This window comes from Patagioenas fasciata, chromosome 27, assembly GCF_037038585.1.
Source record: "Patagioenas fasciata isolate bPatFas1 chromosome 27, bPatFas1.hap1, whole genome shotgun sequence".
Classification (NCBI taxonomy): Eukaryota; Metazoa; Chordata; class Aves; order Columbiformes; family Columbidae; genus Patagioenas; species Patagioenas fasciata.
Genome location: NC_092546.1, coordinates 4,047,282 through 4,071,662, shown reverse-complemented (window position 1 = coordinate 4,071,662; position 24,381 = coordinate 4,047,282). Strand labels below are relative to the sequence as shown.

General features: G+C 47.3%; 1 protein-coding gene across 2 annotated transcripts in view; it reads right to left on the bottom strand.

Annotated features, from left to right (window-relative positions):
- MLLT1 (MLLT1 super elongation complex subunit) overlaps nucleotides 1-22,430 on the bottom strand; it is a 29,027-nt gene extending 6,597 nt beyond the window's left edge. Inside the window, exons 1-8 of one of the 2 annotated variants that reach the window (XM_065858191.2) lie at nucleotides 22,273-22,430; nucleotides 19,131-19,311; nucleotides 16,380-16,462; nucleotides 8,055-8,198; nucleotides 6,537-6,662; nucleotides 4,555-5,100; nucleotides 1,242-1,329; nucleotides 384-495 (exon numbers count right to left, since the gene is read on the bottom strand). In XM_065858191.2, the coding sequence (XP_065714263.1) occupies nucleotides 384-495; nucleotides 1,242-1,329; nucleotides 4,555-5,100; nucleotides 6,537-6,662; nucleotides 8,055-8,198; nucleotides 16,380-16,462; nucleotides 19,131-19,311; nucleotides 22,273-22,284 (1,292 nt within the window). In that variant the 5' untranslated portion in view covers nucleotides 22,285-22,430. Of the gene's footprint in view, nucleotides 1-383; nucleotides 496-1,241; nucleotides 1,340-4,554; nucleotides 5,101-6,536; nucleotides 6,663-8,054; nucleotides 8,199-16,379; nucleotides 16,463-19,130; nucleotides 19,312-22,272 lie in introns of both variants that reach the window. The other variant, XM_071799751.1, reaches the window with a different exon arrangement.
- Between the last annotated feature and the right edge of the window lie 1,951 nt (nucleotides 22,431-24,381).

The following is a 24,381-nucleotide window of genomic DNA, read 5'->3' as shown; positions in this document are numbered from 1 at the left end:
GCAAAGACCGAGACTTCTCGGTTTATATCAACCAGGGTGAGCCGAGCGCAGGTGCCGACGCGTCTCTGATCTCTGCAGATCAAAGCGTCCCGCTCCGTGGAGATCTGAGGGTGACGACGAGGTGAGTGTTCGAAGGGGCTTGGTCCCTGACACCTGCAGGCTCAACACACACCACGGCCTGGTGGTTCTTCCTTGAGCTCCGGGGATCTCTCCTCACCAAGTTCTGTTTTTATATCAACTCCATGTCCCCATGTGCCAAATACTCCGCACATCTGCCCTTTCCCTCATTCTCTCACATTCAGCCCCATCGCTTTGATTCCTCCCTCCAAACACACGCTGGGCAAACCCACACAAACCAATCTTTCTCCGCGATTTGTTACCACCTGGAATCCCGGCTGACCGGGTTGGCTTTGACCGCGGCCTCTTCTCCAGAGGAGCTGTCGTCGTCGTCCGACTCCTCCGACTGCAGATCTTCCACCATAGAGCGCAGGGGACCTGGAAACGGGGCACAGAGCAACTCAGCACCAGCTCGCCTTAAGATACATCAACATTTCTGCGCGATGTCACCGCTGTTTGCATGTTGCACAAAGATATTGCTAAGAGACATTATATTCCAGCCCTAAAACTAAAGCTGAGTTGACAAACTTTACAACTGCTATAAACCCCCCCAAACCTCCCGCTCTCTTCTGAAATGAAACCAAAAGGACCCATTTTTCAGGTGTTTGGGGACTATTTTAAATGTCACTCAAGGGACAGCATTTGTAGAAATGCAGCATTTGCTAAGGTTAGAACATTTACTTTTGCCATGGTGTATCTCTGTGGATTATCGGCAGAGGAATGTGAAAAAGCAGCTGTTATAAACTGGCAGAGTGATGAACGTTACATTTATAATTTTTAATAAAACATATATGAGATTGGAGGAGAAATATTCTGGTGATACTATAGATCAAGCAGCAGCAAACACATTTATAAACCGAGGCAGAAACCAAAGTCAACAGGGAAAGAACCAAATCCAGAGAGATACTCTACTCATAAATTAACTGTCAAACCAAGAAAAATACTTGTTCATGATCACACTATGACATTATTGCCTCTTCTTGCTGAAGCGTCTCAGCTTCAACACGTGGCTGCAGACAAGAAAATCTGTCAGCCTTCGATATGGTGCAGGGAACACAGATTTCATTCTCATGGGCCTTCTAAGGTTACACGAGGAAGACTTGAACACATTTCTTGTAACACACCTTGACTGTGGTTCTGAGATGGCTCGAAATCAGAGTCAGAGCTGGAGTCGGAGCTGGAGCTGGAGTTGGAAGGGCTGGACTGGACAGACTTAACCCCCCATAAAAGGGAAAAAGAGAAAAAGAATCTTAACCTTTCTAATCCGCAAATCCAGCACAAAGCACAGTGAGACAGAAGCATTTGAGCACTGTACAACATCACACATCACTGTCCTTGGAACTACAGAACATGCACAGAATGCAAGGTGAATAAAGCCCACGTTTGTGTGAACTGTGGTGCGCTGGAGCTCAGCGCCAACACCTCCCACCAAAACCTCCCATACCACTGGTTACCAACAGCCTCAAGTTATGAAATACGGCATCTGAAAAATGTTATAGTGAAAAACCCCTTCCTTTGAAGCAGGAAAGATGACTGGCAAACAACCCAAAGCAACTGGCAAAGCCTCTTAAAAAGGGTATTTATTGCAACCCACCAGTGTTCCCTGTGAACAGCTCGTGCTGATGATTACCTCTGGAAATGATGCCTGCCCTAACTAACTCGCCTCCAGAATCTGTTCAAATTTATTACTACAGCCCCAAACCAGTTGTTTCTCCACCACTTTGAGGGATCCACTGCACTGCTCCCAGTTTACTGTGCAAACACAACCAGTCGAACTGCAGCGAAACCAACTCCCCACCCGGCAGAACTGCCAGGAGCAGGCAGAGCAAGACAAGACATCGAGCTGGTGCTAACAACAGCCTCCAGAAACGGGGTTCAGGAACCACAGAACCCCAGAATGGGAGGGGTTGGAAGGGACCTGGAAAGCTCATCCAGTGCAATCCCCCCATGGAGCAGGAACACCCAGCTGAGGTTCCACAGGAAGGTGTCCAGGCGGGTTTGAATGTCTGCAGAGAAGGAGACTCCACAACCTCCCTGGGCAGCCTGGGCCAGGCTCTGACACCCTCACCATGAACAAGTTTCTTCTCAAATTTAAGTGGAACCTCCTGTGTTCCAGTATGCACCCATTGCCCCTTGTCCTGTCACTGGTTGTCACCCAGAAGAGCCTGGCTCCATCCTCCTGACACTGCCCCTTTATATATCTGTAAACATGAATGAAGTCACTCCTCAGTCTCCTCTTCTCCAGCTCCAGAGCCCCAGCTCCCTCAGCCTTTCCTCACACGGGAGATGCTCCACTCCCTTCAGCATCTTGGTGGCTGCGCTGGACTCTCTGCAGCAGTTCCCTGTCCTTCTGGAACTGAGGGGCCACAACTGGACACAAGATTCCAGGGGTGGTCTCCCCAGGGCAGAGCAGAGGGGCAGGAGAACCTCTCTGACCTACTGACCACCCCCTTCTAACCCACCCCAGGTACCATTGGCTTCCTGGCCACAAGGGCCCAGTGCTGGCTCATGGTCACCCTGCTGTCCCCAGGACCCCCAGCTCCCTTTCCCCTACGCTGCTCTCTAATAGCTCATTCCCCAACTTACACTGGAACCTGGGGTTGTTCCTGCCCAGATTCAAGACTCTACACTTGCCCTTGTTCTATTTCATTACATTTTTCCCTGCCCAACTCTCCAGCCTGTCCCATTTTTAATATGAACCAGATATTCCAGAGCAGCCGCACGCTCTGGCTCCAGGGCCCACGAGGTGGCAGTGAAGACTAAATCAAGTATTTCCTCCCTGAGAGCAACAGCGGCTGTTACAATAAAGGGCTTTTTTGTTACTCAGTAGGATTTAGTTTAAGGATCACACATTCCCACTGATCAACAAACTGTATCATAGAAAGTGTTAATACTATAAAAACATTGTGAACAGGTAGGTAGAGGCACATCAGCAGCTCTGGGCATTAATAAGTGAAAGCAGCGGCGGGACTTTGATCCCAACATGACCTGTCCCTATAATTTATCACCAAAATGTTGTTAAGTTCCATTTATTCAGCTGTAAGAATGCAGGGAAAAAATGTCAAAAACAGGTATTCTAATTGCCAATTATCCAGTAGCAAAGGAGCATAGTTTAACAGTATATATAATGGTATATTGGCACATTGCAGCAGCTCTGTTACTTTAGAAAAACTGCAACATGAAAGCGCAATATTTTCAAAATAAGGCAGTGCAGCTCTCACGTCTCAGGTACAGATTCAACCCTAACATCCCCCATTCCTGATATGATTTAATACACCCAAGAAGCAGATGTTGGAAGTTCTATCGACTCCTGTTATCGACTCTCAGCCCTCTGGGCCGTTCCGGGGGCTGGACACACTCAGGCCCCATTACTGTCACCGTCACGTGCCAAAAGCACAAGCCGACAATGGGGAAAAAGCAATTCCTGCCCTCACATCTCAGCCTCTCCCTTTTGTCAGCACCAGCGATTCAGCAGCCAAGCACGAGGCCAGCGCAGGGAACCGGGGTTGAGAGGGGAAGGGGAAAAAACCAAGGAAATAAGGATGGACACCGAACTTTTAGCAGGGCTGAAAATGGAAGGAGGAATTCCTGCAGCGCCGCAGTCACAGCAGCACCGAGAGCGGGACTGATCCTCTCAGCAGCAGCCTGCAAAGACGTGACCGGGGAGCAGCCGCGGAGCCGCAGCCCCGAGCACGTTGCACAACCCGCTGGCTGCGGCAGCCAAGCTGAGTTAAGAGTTTCTGGGCCCTGATCCACCTCCAGCTGCTCGTTCGCTTTAGTGATGTGGCTTCATCACGCAGATCACAGCCGGCCGGACCAGCACCCAGCAGCGAACCGAACGGCAGCGCTGGGAGCTCAAAGAGCCCCCAGGGTGGAAAAGGAGCTCGGTCTCTGCCAATGCCTTAAAGTTCGAGCCTCAAGCTTCAAGTTCTGTCACCAAACAGGCTAAAGAACCATCAGCTTGGAGCCGCGTGGTGAGTCCCGAGGGACAGGTGACGCTCAGGACACCAAGGGCTGGTGCTGGGTGCGGAGATGAGGGTTTGCTGAAATTATTTCCTCCTTTTCTCCATTAAGATCACATTCCAAAACATCACGCTATCATACGCAGGTAGAAAGCGTATCTGTACCTACGATACTCTGGCTTTATAAATGTCACTGCAAGGGATGAAGGAGGAACCATCACCTTCGGCTCTGACTTGTAGGTCAGTGCCTGCAGATGAGTCTAAATAGAACTGCGCATCTGAAACGGGAGAGAAGCAGCAGCAGTACCGATTAATACTGCCAGTATTTTCAAAGAGTTTTATTGGAGATACAACCCAGCCCGAGCTTTTGCCAGTCTGGTTCTCCACCTTATCTGAATACTTCTCAACACCTTTTTCATGCAAAGACTTAAGAAGCATCTTTAAAAATTCTGGTGAAGGACAAATCCCTACTCACCTCTGACTTGAAAGAAGTTTCATCCTCTGAATTGGACTCATCCATTTCCACCGGCTTTTTGATCTCCTTGGCCTCGCTTTCCGATTTTACCTTTTCCACTTTGGCATTCATCTTCTCCTTGGTTTGTTTCTTCTCTGGGTATGAGGAAGACGAGGTTCGTGGAGACGTTCCCAGGATGTTCTTCACCCCTTTGGAGCTGCTCTTCTTCTGTTTTTTGGCGCTGGGCTTTGGTGACTCCACGTTGGACGGCCTCTTGCTGGAAGACTTGAGCTCCGGCTGCGGGCCGCCCTTTGGAGAAGTGTTCTCCAGTTTGGTCTCCTTCACCGCCAGTTTTGGTTCCTTGAAAGCAGCTTTTGGAGGCGCCTTCTCCTCCTTAGGCAGTTTGTTCTCGGTTGGTTTTCTGGAGGAGTCCTTCAAAGGCTTGTTTTGTTCTCTTTCCAGGTCTTTGGAGGAGTTTTTACTCTCAGAGTCTTTCCTCGGCCTCTCTCTGTGCTCCTTGGTTACTTTGTGGGGCTTAGATGCCTTGCTGCTTTCCTTGTTTGCATCCTAAAATTCAACCACAGAGACACACGAGCGAGGTATGAAACGGAAGCTCTTGAAACGCTCTCTCATAAATCACCCTGCTGCTTTTGTTTCATGTAGACACATCCACCCACACACGCCTAATGCACTGACCTACCTCCGAGGCACACATCTCCATTTCCCAAAGCTGATGGCCACAAAGTGACAGCGGGCACTTAAATATCTACATTAGGAGAGGACGAAACACTTCACAAACGCCTGTTCCTTTCCGTGGGCTATAGAAGGAGGTCTATAAACATCTATGGATGTTTAGTTCAGATTTAATCTGCAGGGTTAAGGTCTGAAGCCAGGTAAGAGGAAACTCACTGAAGCCATGTTACAAAGTTATAGTTCAGACTGCGTTTTAGGGAAAAAACACCCCAACTAAAGGAATTTGTGAAGGTTAAATCACACCTATGGCAAATGCAAGTTATGTTTGCAGCACAGCCCCCAACTCGCTGCATGGGTCATATCACAACTTCACAAAAATACTGAGTGTCCCACAAGCAGGAGAACCCAAGCGTCTGGTATCAGCAGCCATTTCATCACCTCTTGGAAGAGCTTTAAGACACCAACCACCGGGATCCTGCCTGTCCCAAGGGTCAGGTACGCACAAAAGGATTAATGCCCTTTGCAAATTACATATGAACTGAAAATACTGAAGAAAAGGGGGTCTTGTGGGGAGATAGTGGAGTATGAACTGGACACGTTGAGATGCAAACACACAGGCAGCTCTGAGGGCAACTGGGACGAACAGAAGCAGGAGGTTATTTGCTCTTTAGCTACCGGCAATTTTCCCCAGAGCCCTTCGTTTCTCTTCTGTCTTCCGCGTTCTGTAATGCTTAATTCCTGACCGAAATTAAATCAGCCCCTGGCAGATAAGTCATCTTTACTCTGTTTCATATCATCAGCATCAGAAAGCATGACCAGAGTGCCAGCAATGTTTATAGAGCCCTGAAGAAAATGGATATCAGAATTGAATTACACTATGAAATGAATTGCTCTTAATATTTGGGACCGTTTGGGCCGATAAAGTGTATGTAATCTGCTTCAAAACACACTGCTAGGGGATTGGTTCTCCTATGTAGATTTACACAAAACCAGCTTCATCACACTTAAGGTGGACTCCATTCCACTTGATCCGCTATAGAATATCAGGAGGACGACGCGATTCACCAAAAACTCCCAGTCTTGGACACTGAGTTTTCTTTTCAAAATTTCCCTGGGGAGAAGCCTAGCAAACCATTCAAAAGTCTCCTAAATTATCCTAAGTTCCAGACCGTTGGCTGGCGAACCACAGAGCACAGAGAAGGAGGTTTTGGAATGAGCAGCAGGCAGAAACAGTTGCTAAACAAGCTCTTAGCAGCAAGTCCCGAGAGACTTTTTCACCTGGGGGTGACAGCAAAGGACGTTCCACTGACCTTCGAGCCATGGGACGGTTTGGTCTTCTTGGGATCCGAGAAGGCAGAGAGCGGGATCGTGGGCAACATCGGGTAATCAGGACTGGGCCTTGACACAGTCTCCGCTCCTTCTGGCATTACCATTACCTAGTCATAAAAACGAAGAAAAATTACGTACAAGTCGCATGGACTATTAACACATGATTATGTTAAGTCACTTGGCTCAATTAACACACTATCATTCATCTTTTGAATGTTTTTCCTCCTGCTTACAGGCCATAAAAAGATATTTTCTCCGTTTTCAAGGCAACTCCTCAAAAAAGCACCGAAAGAATGAAAGGGAACATGCAATATCAAGTATCTTTCCCCAAGGGAACGCTGATATTCTGAGCACAAGCAGGCAATAAAGCGCTGGACAAGGACGGCGTGTTCTGCTGCAAGCGCTCGCATCCCGCACAAGAGAAATGCAGAAGGAACGAGCAAGATTTCATCAATTTAGAAGCTGAATTCGCCTGTTCAGGGGAAAAGAAGAAACGCAGGTTTACGGTATCTCCCTTGACAAGATCTTAACACTGAGCTCCATGAAACGCTTTCCTTCTTACCTCCCTGTGGTCAGAACCACAGGTGAACCACCTCGGTACATCAGGCACACAATAATGTGCTGTGAGAACCTGAGAAGGTCAACGGTGTCCCAGCCACCCTGGGGCTGCAGCAAGGAAAACTCGCACGGAGTGGCCTGCAATCACTCTCCAGATTTATTAGGGTCAAACTTCCCCACGGCCTGTTTTCCTTTGTTAATTTTTCAGGCTAGAAATGTAGGGTTTTTTCCATAAGAAAATTTTGCCCCCAATTAAGATCATCTTGAATAAAGCCCTTGAACAGAATATAATGATAATTACTATATATATAGGTGCTTCAAAATGCAGTCTCGACATTCACTGCCTGGTTAAACACTTCATGCACTTTGTGGTTTACGCTCATTTGCCTACATCTTGTGGTTCTCATTTCCTCAGTCTATCACTGAATATTGCTCACCCAGAAATAACTTCATCCACTGTACGTATCCTACTGTACCTTCAAGGGTGTCCCTGTTTTTCTCCTCTCGCACCCATTTTTGCTCTGAATTCTAACGCTTTTCCTTAATTTTTTATTATCTAAGCCACAGGCAGGTGACCTCAAGTACAGAGGATATTTATTGATGAGAAAGTGCTGAGTATTGAGCTCTCCTGTGGCAAAAATGAGTAAGGAACACACTGGAAGGCTGCAGAAAACCATAACTGACGGCCAACACGTGACGTCCACACAGGACCATTTTTCAGAGGGGTTTTTGATATTAATGGTCACATTTCAGTTAAAAACGAAGCACCACCAATCACACAGGCAACGGTTTAGTTCTGCTTCATGTAACCAGGAGTAAAAAGCGGCTGGGTAGTCCTTTATAGAAATGTGGAAAGCAGGGGGTAAAACAATAGCAAGCCAGAGCAAAAGGGGATCAGCGCACGCTGGAGCGGAACCTCCTCGGGTCCCCGCGGCACTCACCCCTCCGGCCCGGATGAGTTTGCGTCTGAACTCCTTGGTGGGGTTGTTGAAAGTCAGTTTCTCGCAGCGCAGGTGGTTCACGGGGGGGTTTCCCTCCAGGTTTAAGAACAGGTCGTAGGTGAAACAAACCCTTTTCGGCTCCTCCTAAAAACAAGAAAGACTTTGCAAAAACAGAAGAAGCTTGGCGAGTGTATTAAGGTGGAGAATTCAAATGGTCACTCCTCAAAACCCCAAATAAAGCGCCGAGTAAGTGCTGCGTTCAGTTTTTCATCATGGTACCAAAGGGCTAGAAAATAAACTATTTGGTTAACATATTGTTGATCAGAAACTCAGGCATGGCTTTTCACTGCAAAAACAACACACGGACAAGGATACTGACTGAAAATGGTCACTTGAAAGCTGTTCAAGTATCCCAGGAAAGCGGATTCAGAAGCTTTAGCCACGATTCTGTCTTTCACCCAATTCAGATCCTATCTCCTTTGGGAAGCTATTCAACTATAAGTATCAATATTAAGCAAAGCATAATCCCTTACTTAGAGAATGAACAACTTCTGAATTCACAGCATCTCTGCAAGGATCAAATGCAGCCGTAAAAGGCCGACTCGCCTGGTAAAATCCTTTTCAATATGCACATTGCAGGGCCTGAATGGGAAGAGACCACGGGCTTTTGAACCTTCCAAGGGCACTTTTGCTGGAGAAACGCGGAGTTTGCACGCACGGTGGGATCAGCTGCGCCTCGCTGGTTCCGCTCCACCTGCCGCAGCACGGCGAACGCTCTGCATCCGCAGAAACAACTGCAGAAAAGCCCTTTTCTCCCCCAAAATTGCAATTATCGCATGCTACTTGTGTATTACAAATATCGATGATGACATTGCCTGGTATGATCTCACATTATGCGTTTCGAGGTCCATCCAGTGGCTCCTGGTGCCGTCGCATTGTTGGGCAGAACAGATGCCACAGGCTCCCAGCCCGAGCCCTTAGATTTGCTGAAAACAGGCTCCAGACTACACCGATTCCTGCTGTTTGCTGAACGCAAACCTCACTAAAGAAGCTGCTTCTTGGAAAAATTATACCTTTAATAACAAAAAGTGTGGTAACCACACCTGGTTTATATCAAAATCAGTAGCCTAAGCCCCCCCGGGAGTCAAAATCTTGGGTTCCCGAAACAGGGGAAGGCAACATCTACGCAGAAACATAAAAGCAAGAACATGCGACCAAGACCAGGGGCTTCAGACCCTCTTTTGGAAACTCCCGAAGAATCCACGGCTGCTAAAACAGATCAAAGGGAAGAAGGAGAAAAACACTCGCAAAATACACCACACAGTCATTTTCCTCTCTTGCTACGACCATTCCCATTAAGCGAATCATTAGCGTGTGTGTGCTGACGCTGGGGCTCCAACAGCAGCTGGAGAGGGGCCCTCAAAGTCTAATAAACTTAAATGAAGGACGAATAGAAATCCAAACGGAGCTAAGGATGGTTTCTAAAATGCTTTTCCTAGTTTGCAACGTAGAATAAATCGATCTTGGATATATTAGCAAAAGCAGGTTTTACTCATGTTATCACAGCTCCGCTTTGTCATCTGCCTGTTTGCTTTCGGAGAAGGAGAGGGGCAGCGGATTAATCCCCCTTTTATCTTACATATCTCATTTTTTATATATAGAGAAGCTCCCAAATATTTACTGTACGTCTGCTGAAGAGAGAGCGTCCGCTTTTTGCAAAGTCAAGACCATTTTTCAATGTGATTTTTCTCCAGCTCCGAGATCCCGACAGCGCTGGGAACCGAGCCCGCCATCATTACAATATCCTTTGTATCGCCTCAGGCCGTCTGAAGCCCCCACCCCAGTGAATAGTTAAGATTACAGCGCTCCTAAAAGCACCAGTACAAAAGTCTCAAAGCAAAAAAGCTGCAAATAAACATTCTTTCCTTTACTGCCTTCCCTGACAGGGAATGATTACAGCTCAACACCCTGCAAAGCTTAACCCATCCGGTCCTCCCCAAAGGTTCTGCCCTAAAACCACCATTAAGAGGGGAGGGGAAAAAAAGGGGGGGCGAGAAGAGGAAAGAAACCCAAGGAAAATCTGGACGTCCGCATGCTCAAGTTTCAATGGAAAGCCACGCTGAAGCCACACTTCAAAGTCTTTTAAATAACGTGTTGGGATCTATGAGCTGCAACGCAGGGCTGGCACTTCCTCAGTCTACAAGCCTAAGTCCAGGCTTGAGTAGCAACTATCAGTGTAAGCCAAGCTTTACTCTTGCATGAATCCACCTTCTGATATTCAACCCTTGATTCCAACAAATAACACTGAAAAGGGGAATGAGTTTCGGTGGATATTTTGTCCCCGAGACCATTCAAGAAAGGCTTTAGAAAGCACGGATCACACCGGTAGATATTGCAGTTATCCAGATTAAGATGTGGTGGCCAACTTGGCCATGAAACAGTTAAGTTGGTCTGGGATCTCCCAGCAAGAAGCTCAGTTTCTATCTGCCCCTTAAACCTCACAATGCCCCAGAAGGAAACTGGAAGTGCACCACAAAGCTACTACAGCCAAGCTTTTCTGTCCCTCCATCCAGCAAACCCCCCTATTCCACCCCCAATCTCCAAAGCTCAGAACGTTACACTTTTATTGTTAGTGTTTTCGGCTTCCTGTCTGCCACTGCATTGTTAAACACACTGAAACCGCTTCATTTTCCTCCTGATGTTTGAAGTAACGGGTTAAAGTTCTTTTTGTAAGAGGAGGAATTTTTCAAAGTCTTTGTTAAAATTTCCTTGTCCTGTTTTTTAAGGCAGGGTGTGCCCGTTTCCACTTAAACACCAATCAGGATTTCACTGGTAGCGTGCGCATGAAGCTCATAAATCACTTTTAGAAAGCCATAAACCAAAATTCTCCACAAAACGCGAGCACACCAAGGAAGCTCACGGTTATTCAGTAACTCTGACATCCAGCCTGACAGAATCATTTATCCATAATGTCCGGAGAAATGAAACCCCCTTTTCCAGCTCGTCCAACCCGTCTGACTGGTGTTCCACCCGCTCCCACACAGGACATTTCAAAGGGAATAGCCCAATATTCTTTTCATTTTAAAGCAAGTAGCCTTATGGTACACTCTGCTAACAAGCCCATGAAATACTCTTATCTTATATTCCACATGGTTAAGTAAAGTAACCAAACAGCATTTTGGAACTCTCCCCCATCTGAAGGCTATTACCTTGTTTGAAAATGAGGAAAATACGCTCAATGCTCAAACACAAGCGTTTAAGAATCTAGCGGCTGTTACAAATACATGATATGATGCTGGTATGGTCGGTAAAGCTGCTGCGTTCAACGCCTCCTTGCCAGGCACTGTGGTTTATTCAGCGTATGGAGGTGACCATGAACACACCATGCTGATCGGCTACTGAAATAACGCAACTTGGTGGTTCGGCCACTAAAAGAGCCTGTTCAGATAATTGATAATATGTATTAAGTTATAACAGAAAAGGTAAAAAAACATATATATATATATATATATATATTAACCACTTGTCAGCAACACAAAAGCAAGCACTACAGATTTGGTAAGATAACAAAGAACAGGCATAAAAAATGGGAGCAAACGCTTCCACTTAAAGGCTGGACGAAAGGACAAGTTTTACTCTTCCTTTCATGACTTTCAGCAAAACCAAATAAATACCAACAGGTTAAATCTCCTCCTTTCCTCAAACCTACGCAGGCGCTGCCCCAATAACGCAGTGATTTGTGCGGTAAAACCAGTGTCTCGTGCAAACACGGGCTCTCGAGGAGCACTGCACAAGCTGAAGCCTTCACTGCGGCCCAATCCTGACACCAACTCACCTCTCGTTCCACCCGTCCTGCCACCGGCACAGCCCGCCTACAATGTCTCCACTGCGTACCTACTTCAAAACAAGTCATCTTTCCTTTCTCCAGGGTTTTCCTCTGTATCTGATGTACCACACCTATAAATATTGCAGAATAAAAACTGCACGTTTTGATTTTGAACCTAACTGGAAAACAACAAAAAAAATCAAGCGGATTTTTCCGCTTTCTTCCCTTATCTCCCTCTTCACTACCAGAAAAAGCCCAAGTTACATGTATCCATTATGTAAATACTGGAAGCCTTTTATCTCTAGCACTGAAATCAGGTGGTAGCATCTTTAAAGAGACTTTAATACAACATCTTATCCATGTTGCATTAATATAATCTGCCTTACATTGGAGTAGCATGGAAGGATACGAGACCTTTAGCTTTGCTGGGGGAAAGGGGGGTTGATCTAATTTGATTAGGATGCAAAAAATGTAACAGGAGATGAATACCAAAGTCACACTCGCATTACAGCCTCCAGATAACAATGAACGCCACTACAAGAGATGTATTTGGAGACAACAATGAGGCCACGAGAAAAGCTTCAAGATGGTTGAAATTGAGCGGGGGAGAGGGAAGAGCAGTAGAAAAACCAGCCGACGCATTTATTGTACCCAGTTTGTATTGATTCGAGCACCAGAAGCCACTGCGAGCGGCCCTCATTACAGGAAGGAACACAAAGAGTTTAAACACAAAAATAGCACGCTAACGTTTTCAGTCCAACAGTCCCAAATGATTCGCTATCATTAGCCAACCGTGCTCTCCCAAAGCTTCACGGTTCACCCCGCTGAGCCCCTGCCGCTCATTTTTGGGTTCAGTTCCAGAGGAAAAGGCTCCGGGGGGGTTGTTGGTCCCATCTGAGACTGTGAGTCCTGCACCCTGTATAGGACACGGCATCTCGGATACACAAACCTTCCAGTTCACAGCAACAGGCAAAATATAGACCCTGTAATTCAAACAACAGGACTGAGAAAGCACCTGCTTATCGAGGAGCTGAATTACAGCACGGGAAGGACAAACACAAGCCAACAAGGCATGACTGTGTCCATAGAGGATAAAACCAGGCTCCTGCACCTTTTGGAATCCTTTTTGAATATTCTGACACTTCCCCGTGTGACAAAAATGCACCAAAAGCTTCAGCGGGTCCGCGAGCACTGACTGTCCTGCCGCAAACAAACAAAATACTCCAATGCAAAGAGTTAATGGGCGGTTTTATGCTAAGTTGCCTAAAAAAAAATCCCCGAGCTCATTAAAGATATTCTTAAGCCATTCTTAGTAGAACTCTTCCTTAGCAGTGAACAGGTCCACGTTTCTGCAGCCAAAGCAAAGAGTACACTGGCTCCAATAACCACGATTTATCAGCCTAGTAACAAATGAGAACAGGGAAAGGAAACTGCTAAGAATGGAGCTTAAACCGTGGAAAAAAATGCAGCCAACCATGGCAGAGCTCAGCCTGCACAGAGCACTTCCCTCCCTCTTTAAACGCTCTCTCTTCTCACCTCTACAAAGCTAAACGTGCGTTGATAAACAAATCCCAAAGGCTTTGCCACTTGTTTCAACTGAGAGGGTACAGATCAACAAAAACCTGCTAGAATGGGGGAGCCGTGTGGGATTTCTGGCCATGACACAGTCTGCACAGCACCCTCACAGCTGAACTGAGGGAGTGCGGTCTGGATGAGCGGGCAGGGAGGTGACTGCGAACTGGTTGAAGGGAAGAAGCCAGAGAGTCGTGGTCAATGGGGCAGAGTCCAGTTGAGGCTTGGATCCAGTGCAGTGCCTCAGGGGTCAGTGCTGGGGTTGTATTATTCAATATATTCATCAATGATTTGGATGAGGGAATAGAGTGACTGTCAGCAAGTTTGCTGGTGACACCAAGCTGGGAGGAGTGGTGACACTGGAAGCTGTGCTGCCATCAGAGACCTGGACAGGCTGGAGAGTTGGGCAGGGAAAAATATAATGAAATATAACAAGGGCAAGTGTAGAGTCTTGAATGTGGGCAGGAACAACCCCAGGTTCCAGTGTAAGTTGGGGAATGAGCTATTAGAGAACAGCATAGGGGAAAGGGACCTGGGGGTCCTGGGGACAGCAGGGTGAGCATGAGCCAGCACTGGGCCTTTGTGGCCAGGAAGCCAATGGTACCTGGGGTGGGTTAGAAGGGGGAGACCACACCTGGAATCTTGTGTCCAGTTGTGGTCCCTCAGTTCCAGAAGGACAGGGAACTGCTGCAGAGAGTCCAGCGCAGCCACCAAGATGCTGAAGGGAGTGGAGCATCTCCCGTGTGAGGAAAGGCTGAGGGAGCTGGGGCTCTGGAGCTGGAGAACAGGAGATTGAGGAGTGACTTCATTCATGTTTACAGATATATAAAGGGGGAGTGTCAGGAGGATGGAGCCAGGCTCTTCTGGGTGACAACCAGTGACAGGACAAGGGGCAATGGGTTCAAACTGGAACACAGGAGGTTCCACTTAAATTTGAAAAGAAACTTCTTCCCAGTGTGGGTGGCAGAGCCTGGCCCAGGCTGCCCAGGGAGGTTGTGGAGTCTCCTTCTCTGCAGACATTCAAACCCGCCTGGACACCTTCCTGTGGAACCTCAGCTGGGTGTTCCTGCTCCATGGGGGGATTGCACTGGGTGAGCTTTCCAGGTCCCTTCCAATCCCTGACATTCTGGGATTCTGTGAAATTAAGTGCTACTTCCATTGTTTCCACTAAGAACAGAGACCACCTATTTCCCTTATTTATAAAAGCCATCCCACCCTTAATGCTGGAAAGAACAACCACGCAGTCACGTGTGTACAGAAACAATGAGAAGCGATGACCCCGGTGGGTGTGAAACCAAGTTAGATTCAGAAAATCTGCCAGTTCCACATTCTTATATGAATAAGGGACAAAGAGAAACAAAGCACATGAACGCAGATGTCAGTGCAAACAAGTGCACCCACCAAAAAAATACAGGAGAGGAAAAATAAAAAGGTAGAAACAAAACACAGTTCACCCATCACAGTCATCAGAAATTGCCCTTCCAAGAAATCAGCATTGGAGACGTTCACATTTTTTAGTCAGGAATGTAAAGGTCGATTTTGAACCTGAATTAAGTCGACGTGCAGCACAAAGAGTTTCCTGATTTCCATCCAAAACCTCAGCAAAGCCACCAGATGTCAAACTACTTTTAAGCTTTTGAGGTTTTGGGTTTCTTTTGCATTCAGCTCATAGTTGTCAGCATTTGCCAAAAAAGCTGCTTCTATCAACAACTCTCATCCACGGGACTCTAACTGCCATTTCTCTTCACAAAAAACAGTTGTGGGCAAAGCACTCCCAGGTTGGGCAGACAAGTGTCCTTGTGGGTCAGTGGCATCACTGGCTGGTTACACTCATCAAGTGGGGTCAGGGCAATGTGGAAGGGCATAAAAAACCCAACTAAAATGTTAATTATTCACCAAATGACAGCGCCAGGAAAGCATACTGTGCTAGACTGGGCGAGGAGGAAACTATAGATATATATGGGGAGGTACCGTGGAAAGGATGCTGGGAATTTAAAGAGAATTTGGTTGTTTTATGCAATCTGCTGTCGACAAAACCTGGGGTTACGGCTCGGAGGGTTGAGGGGGTGGGAAGAGAGCACACGTTGTAGTGATGTGATTTAATGGTCAAATTCAAGGTTATCTCGGTTCCCTCTTAATAAAAAGCAGAACTTCTTAAAAATGTATTTCAGTAGTAATCAAAACCAGAAGGATTTAGTATTCATGTTTAAGAAAACAGTTTAACTGAAACAGAGTTGATATGAACGCAAGGGCCCAAATCCCTATTTTCACAACCTCCTTCAAGTCACGTAGCACGTGACCTCTGTGGTAAGACTTAAAACAAGCAATAAATCCCAACGTCCAACTCTCTTATACTTGTTGGCAACGCGTCTTGAGATTAAAAACATTTGGTGTTTTCGGAAGAGTACTGAATCAGAACAACAATATTTTTAACATAGCTGTAAATACCTGTTCCTATAAATGCAAATTTTTGTCTTGGGCCCGTGCAAATTTTATACCCATACAATTAATTTAATAAGACTGCAAATTAAAAAAATCAATTTTTAAGATATTGCCAGCCACAGTATTTACAAATGTCTATAAAAATCAGTGCTTTACGCTTAGTTACTTTCCTGTTCACATAAGATATTTTAAACTGCTTTAATATTACCCACTCCAGAGAAGCCTGGTGCAAATGGTACAACCTCTGCTCAGAATCTCTTGGACCATCACGCTGTCCTGATATCACCTTTCGATACAATCCCATTTCTGCCAAAAGCTTTCTTTTGAAGTCTGGCAGGAGCTTCCAACTCCCAGTTAAATTCTATTTATTAGACTAATAAAAAACACACACATAAACCAGTCACATAACTCAGAGTCTTTCTGTCAGGCAGTTTCAGGTTCTGGCACAGCTCAAAACAATTAGAAGACCAGAAATCAGATTCTACCTTATTTTTGAAGTGCACTTCAATGGGCATAATGAAGCCTGCGTAGCCAGACTCCTCCACTTTGTAAGGGGGCTCCTTGCACACTGCAAAGAGAACAGACAAATGTTAACTTGGAATACAATGTGACCAGATTTTAACCAAAAAGGAGGTGCAAGATGAGAAACGAGGCGCTTACAATTCAGGACACATTTGAAACACTGACAAACCAACCCAAACAAACAAGAGAGCAACAAGACCACCACAAATCAACCAACAGAAGATGGTGGTCATAGGCTTAGTTAAGAACATGAAAACCTGTTCTTAGCTCCTCCCATGGAAACATAAATTGCTCCATGCCGGAATCTCCGTGAGATTCTTCCCCCTCTTTTGCAGGGAGATACAATTACATTTCAGTGCTGTTCCACAACAACGCAAACTGCCACTTCAAGCTGTCTTGCAAAAAGGGAAAAAAAAGGCAAACACCCAGAACGTGGCAATTTACAACAAGGGAAAAATTTACTTTGACACCAATTAATCAAAACATTATACCGTACAAGAAGATTTCATTTTTTTTTCCTTGAAACGCTCTTCAATCTTCACAATTATGTAACAACCACACTCCAAATGGCTTTGCCAGAGGCTCGGAACAAACCCGAAGGGCAGGTGAGCGCTGCTATTCATTGCGCACACAAGGAAATGGAGAAAGGTGAAGCAGTTTGCCGCTAAGGTCACAGCGCCGTTGCTGCACAAACATCTACGACAAAATCGTTTCTAAGAAGTTAATCTACGCGCTTCCTGCCTCGGTTCACCCTGTCTTGCTACCTGTTGTATCTTTCTGTTACTGAATCCTTCCCATCATCTCCCACTGCGTTTCAGCACAGCGAAAGCCAACTCCAAGGCTTCTGCCATCGTTTAGTTGGCCACGACATAACAGCTGCCAGAAGAAACACGAGCCCAGCACAGATATTCTCTCAGGAACCAGATGCACTCGCATCTAATTTATGCACTACAATATATGTAAATAAAGTCAATTAGGCAATTAGAGGAATTCAGTGCAAATCTTTTTACCTTCTCTAAAGAATTCCAAGTAATTAATACAATTAGGAAACCAGCTCAAACCTCAAAGCACACAAATTGTCTTCCTTTAATGCAGATATACTATCCCCAGCTCTAAGCACTTTTACCATCATAAAGGTGATAGAAGGCAGCACTGAAAAATCAACTGTGAAAAAAGCGCATATCCAAAAATAATCGAAATCTCTAAACTTGCGTTTCATACAAGAAATTTAGAGGAAAAAGCCCCAAACCAAAGAACAGTGTCAATGTGGCAGCAGGGATCTGAGGACTATGTGCCAAGCAGCCTTTGTTCCTTTGCTGCTCTACCCTAACAAAATACAATTACTAGAGACGCGATGTGCCAGCAGCACGAGCCCACCTTCACCGGAGAACGGGCTTTGTCCGAGCCACCCCAAGAAACCCTTCAAACACATTTACAACTTGTACGCATCCGTCGGGGCTTTATGTACAACCCGGACACGCTTCGGTGTAAAACAAGTTGGTATTATGAGCAAGCTGAAGAAAGCGTGCAAAACCCAGATATGGGAAAAAACGCCTCTTTAAAGGGAGATGATACAGCAACCAACCGAGCAAAGCCCGTGTGCTATCCCAACACAGTTGTTTGTAATAAAGCAATTACACCAGATGACAAGAATTGTAGCACGGCGGATTGTAGCTTTTACTCTATAAATGAGCTTGCAGCTCAGTATTGCACTTGCTTATCATCCATCAGTTTTACTACATCAATTGGAAGGGGATATTATTAACATACAGACTAGGTTCACGTCCTTAGGAGCAGAACACCTTGGAATTACTTTCCACTGTGGACTCTCACAAATAACCAAGGTGGCAGGTAGTCCGAGGACATCCCACGTGCCCAGCAGCCTTCCCAAGAAATAATTCCCATCACAAAGTCATTTCCATCACCGCTCTCCAGCAGGCAGCGTTCCTCATAACACCACAGAACAATAACCCCGCAGATGCAGCTACACCTACACAATCTTAAGCGGATCTAACTCGGCATCGCTGCCGAAAAGGACAATTCCTGCTCCTCCACCTCGGCCGCGCGTTCCTGCTGCCCCGTGCCAATAATAAGGTTCCTGTCGCTGCGCAGCCAGAGAGAGAAAAGAACAGATCCAGCAGAAAATAACACTACGATCTGTACACTCTCCCCAACCTTGCTGACTAAATACATTAATTCAGAGACCACCATCCCTTTGGCATCCTTGATTTCTGCCAGCTTAAATACTATTTGAATTGGCACCTGGGACTAGAAGTTGCAAGAATCCTGATGGCTGCTTACTTATCAATGCAAAAATCTACACACTCCACTACGTATACAAGCCCAGTATTTGAGCATCTCTCCCCAAACACACGCTGCCAGCTTGTGCTGGCGAATATTAAAGAACCAAACCCATCTTTGTAACATGAATTATCTCCTGCTATCGCTGTCTTGAAAACTTGCATGCACTAATGGTTAAATAAGAGGAGAAAGCATCTCACCTCCAGCCCTTTCAGCAGAAGAAAGGTCCCATTCTCCCTGACCTTCCTCAAACAATGACAGTAAAGGTTAAAGCTCAAGCGCACGCAACGTACATTTTGCTGCTCTTTAAGAAGATATTTCAGAGCAAACTGACAGTCCAAGACAACCCTGACTCGCGCGATGCTCTTTCACACAAAGATGACCTAATAATCCATCTTCAAAAACGCACTCACCTCGCTTGGGTTTTGGGAAGCTCTCATGTAGCCGGAAAACCACCCTTTCCACAAAATGCTGGATGTCGCACTGCTCCGGGCCGCGCACGAACACCATCCAGTCATGGGTGAACCCTTCGGTCGTGGGCTTTTTCCGCAGTTGGGCTCGGTGCCCCAGCTCCAGTTTCACTTGAACCGTGCACTGTTTCAGGACAGAGGTAAGAGCAGAAGGAAAATGAAACCGTTTACATGTAACACATAACGCTGAGCCCCACCAACTGAAGACGCTGGATGACTGCAGGGGAGGAATTCAACAGCCTCCGCAGAGAGGTTAGTCTCACATCGAAAACTACAGCGTTGCCAACAGAAAAGTTATCATAAAAATAGCTCCTAGCATCATTTCATACCTATTTTCTTCCTAGTATTAGTATTGCAGAGAAAACAGCTTTAAAAGAGGGATGGGTTTATCTGCCTCACTTATCAACTCAATTGCCAGCAGAGCCCTGATTGCAAGATCTTTATTTCTAGAAAGCGTCAGGGACAGAACCTGATGTTCACAGCTTACAGCATTCACAGCACTGACAGCAAACTAATCTTAAAATAGGAGAAATTACATCATGAATTGGTGGTTTATGATATTCTCTGGAATAGGTAATCCATTAGAATACAGCTATGATATTCCTTGTATTCTTTTAAATATATTTCATTAAGGTACTTTCAAAGACCAAGTCGAACACAGAACACGCCTGCACAATATCCAACGCTAAAATGACCCAATTCCAATTTTTACTCCTGAATCCTCCTCTAATCAGTGGATAACAGAGAAGGTGTACTCAGTGTCTCACTCAAAGCACAAAAATCCCATTAAGCGTCTTAAAAAACAGATTAAGTTAATTGTGAAGATCCACATATTATTGTAGACTTCACAGTTGGAAGAAAGAGAATTAATTAAACAGCTGTAACAGAGGAAAGGCAAATGTGATTCAGACACAAGTTAAAGCAAGCAAATCTTAGGGCAAAATTTGTAGAGATGGAATAACACCTCAGGTATCCAACTGCTTACTAATTTTGTGCATATACATTACACAAACTCCTAAAGCAAATAAAATCCAGCTTCAGCAACTGGAAGCTTATGAAAACAGGGCGGTTTTTAGTCCTTTCTTCACCTAAGACATGAAATTAAGTGTCTTGCTCTTCCTGGCAGTTCTCATTTACTGTTGAGAGCAGCAACATTATTCTTCATTATCTGTATTACAGGTGGACACCGACCCAAAGTGAGGCCATGATGTTAGACAATGAGCGTGGAAAGGGAAAGCTTCCTGAGCTCTAAACAGATATTTAGGAACACTATTATACTCATCTTCCCATTGAGAAAATACAACCAGGAGTATGACCACGGTTAAAGCTCAAAAAATACATATTGTACACATCCAACCTGACAATTTATTGAAATGTGCTTTTCAGAGCACGGTTAATACTTTCTGAAAAAGCCTAAGTCACTCAATCTCAGCATTCTTCTCTTTGTAAAAAGATCACACAGGAGGTCTGCAGAGCACCAGACATCAAAGCTCGACCTCCCAAATTGCAGTCCAGTTCTAATTTCAACTCTAAGCCCTAACACGCTCTTTTCAGGCGGTTATCTTCATAGCAAAATACCTTCAGCTGCCATCCAACCTATCCATTCTAAGACTCCAGGACAAACTCATCTAATTAATTGCTTCACCTGTTTTGCTACAACATTTCTCTGGGTTACCTTCCTCTGCAAGTTCTCAGGCCATTTTTCCCATTCTGTGCTTTATCTACACTGGCTCCATCTGACTCCCGCGCTAAAGATGAAGGTACGTGGCCGTCTGTTCTTTCATGTCGTATTAAGGAATACAAAAAAAAAAAAGGCAAGGTGCGTTTCACTCAAAGCACAGCAATCTCTGCTCCAGTGGAGGAGTATTATGTGGAAACAGCTTGCCTGAATCCCAGGCTCGCATCAGAGGGTGTTTGCGGGTCTGCTTTATCTGGGGTACTTCCCACAGTGTTCACACAAGCGTTCACATCCACTGATCCAGTCTGTTCAGCAGTTTCACGGTATCGATTCCATAATTACCCTTTAAATTGTGCTACTGTTGCCAGTTACTACCCCTCTCTCCAGAGAAGTGCAAATGACTGTCAGTCTACAAAATCTGCCTTTCTAGTTGAAACGGCTGAGAAATTTTAGCTGCGAAACAGATGGGACTATGTGGAAGAGAACAAAATTAAACATAAAAGAGAACTGTTTAACTGAGAGTGAAAGTTGTACTTGCTATACTCCTCAGATATCGCTCCAATTAACAATCGCTATGAATTAAGCCAGAAGTTGAAACACATTTGAAAATAACATCTCCTAACATAACAAACACACAAAGTTGTTCCACTGAAAATGGAGGGGTTTTTTTCTTCCAAGCGTGTCTCTCAACAAAGGGAAATCAGGATTCTATTCAAGCAATTTGTAATAATACAAAGGACTCTGCTTTTCAACTTCTCAATAAACATTCTGAAGCCTGCCCCGGCTTTTTTGTTTGATGTGCTAATTGCCTGAAAGCCATAACCAGCTTCCCTCCGCTCTCCTTTGGCTGATTATTCAAAGGATATAGCGGGGTTCAGCCTCCTGAACCCGCAGGTAACCTGTTGGCAGCTCACCCGCACACAAAAGGCCTGAGCTCCGGGTCCCCCCAGGTAGAACCCGCCGCCCCGCGTCCCTCCCGCCGCGGTAACAACTCTCCCGGTGGCATTAACCCTTCACACGGCGGCTGCCGGGGGTGGGAACGCCGGCACCTCCCTCCTCCGTGCAGCAGCCCGGGCAGGAATTTGCGGGAAGCGCTGCTGCTGCTGCCACCCCCCGCCGCGGGCGAGGCTGCAGCGCGGCCGCCCATGAAGGGGCGAGGGCTGAGCACCCCCCCGTTATAAAAAAGGGGGTGTTGGGAGGAGGTGAGAGGAGGGGGAGCGGAGGAGGAATGCACCTCCCCTAAGGGGGCGATGCCCCCAGCACCACCGGGGAGACCACCCCCCTCCGTTCCCCGATGGGGGGGTCCCCCGGCCCCTCCCCACGCTTTGCCCCCCGCGGGAAGGGGGGGAGGCGCAGCGCCGGGCGGCCCCACCCCCGCGGCGGAGCGGGCGCCGCCGTTCCCCTCACCTGATTGTCCATGGCTGGGCGCAGCGCCGCGGGCCCCGCTGGCTCGCTCGCTCCCGCCGCGGCGGGTTCGCTGGCCGGTCGGCGGGAGGGGGTGTTTTTCCCCTTCTCCTCTCTTCTCCCCCTCTACGAGCGAAGCCGCTCTTCAGCCCCCCCACCCCCCTCCCCGCCGCCTCGGCCGCCGCCTCCTCGGTCGCGGCCCCTCACGGCCCCGCCGCCGCCGCTCGCCTCATTGTGTGTCACTCACAGGCAGCAGCCCCGCCACCCCCCCGGCGCCCGCCCCGCGGAACCGGAAACCGACGCCATCAGAGAGGCACCCGCCCACCGCCAATAGCTGCGCCTCCTCACGCCTGCAGGCGGGGCTTCCGCCCGGGCTCTGCCAGTCTCTCCCGCCTCCGCTTGACGGGCGGCTGCTTCCACCAATCGGCGACGGGCGGGCTGCTGAAGGGGCGTGGCTGGGGCGGAGCCTGCGCTGGGTCAAGCGGGGAGTGGAGGGAGCGGGGCCTCATCGCCTCCCCTGCCCCCCTTCCCCGCGGCGCTGCGGCGTGGCCGGGCCCGCTGCCCGTTCCTGGGCGCCCTTCCCGTGCGTGTCTCCGGCCCCTCAGGCCGTTGCGGTGCGGCCGCCAACCAGGACCGGGCGCTTGCGGCCTTGTGTGCCCCGTCCGCGCCAACCCGCCCCTGTTCCCTCCCTCGGCCCACGCTCCCTCGCCGCTGGCGGTAGCGAATCTTCACCCGTTTATTATAATTCCCTACACAAATGGGCTGAGACCGAGGGAAACCACAGCTCCCAGTACAGCCCGGAATGGCTGGGCAGGAAGCCGGCGGGCTCCGCTCGCCCTCAGTTCTCGTTCTCCCTCCTCATTTTCCCTCGGTCTCATTTTTCCTCTCACTGTCCTTCATTCTCCCCGAATGCCCCCGTTTTCCTTTCTTTATCCTTCATTTCTCAGTTTCTCCCGTTTTCGCCTGTTGTGCATTTCTCCTCTTATTCTCCCTCATTTTTCTGCTTGTTCTCGTCGTTTCCTCCCAGCTGCCTGCGGTCTCTCATTTTCTTTCTGTCATTTTCCCCTCAGTCTCCCACATTTCTCCTCAATCTCCCTCATTTCCCCTTCAGTCTCCCACATTTTTCATTTTTTCCTCAGTCTCCCTCAGTTTTGCTTCTCAATCTCCCTCGTTTTTCCTTCAATCTCCCTCGTTTTTCCTTCAATCTCCCTCGTTTTTCCTTCAATCTCCCTCGTTTTTCCTTCAATCTCCCTCATTTTTTCCCCCAGTTTCAATTTTTTCCCCTCAGTCTCTCTCATTTTTCCTCAGTTTCTTTCCCCCCTCAATCTCCCTCCTTTTTTCTCCCCCCTCAATCTCCCTCCTTTTTTCTCCCCCCTCAATCTCCCTCCTTTTCCCCCCCCTCAATCTCCCTCCTTTTCCCCCCCCTCAATCTCCCTCCTTTTTCCCCCCTCAATCTCCCTCCTTTTTCCCCCCTCAATCTCCCTCCTTTTTCCCCCCCCTCAATCTCCCTCCTTTTCCCCCCCCTCAATCTCCCTCCTTTTTCCCCCCTCAATCTCCCTCCTTTTTCCCCCCTCAATCTCCCTCCTTTTTCCCCCCCCTCAATCTCCCTCCTTTTCCCCCCCTCAATCTCCCTCCTTTTTTCTTCCCCCCCTCAATCTCCCTCCTTTTCCCCCCCTCAATCTCCCTCCTTTTTTCTTCCCCCCAATCTCCCTCCTTTTTTCACCCCCTCGATCTCCCTCCTTTTTTTACCCCCCCTCAATCTCCCTCCTCTTTTTACCCCTCAATCTCCCTCTTCCCCCGCTCTCAACCTCCCTCATTTTTCCCTCACGTCTCCTTCACCTTCCCCCTCATTTTCCCCCTCAGTCTCCCTCATTTTCCCCCTCAGTCTCCCTCATTTTCCCCCTCAGTCTCCCTCATTTTCCCCCTCAATCTCTTTCCCCCCTCAGTCTCCCTCATTTTTCTCCTGTCTCCCTCATTTTCCCCCTCACCTCTCCTTCACTTTCCCCCCTCAATTTTCCCCTCGTTTTCCCTTCAATCCCCCTCGTCTTTCCCCTCCACCTCCCCCCTCACCCCCGCTCATTTCCCCTCAGTTTCTCCCATTTCTGCCCTTTG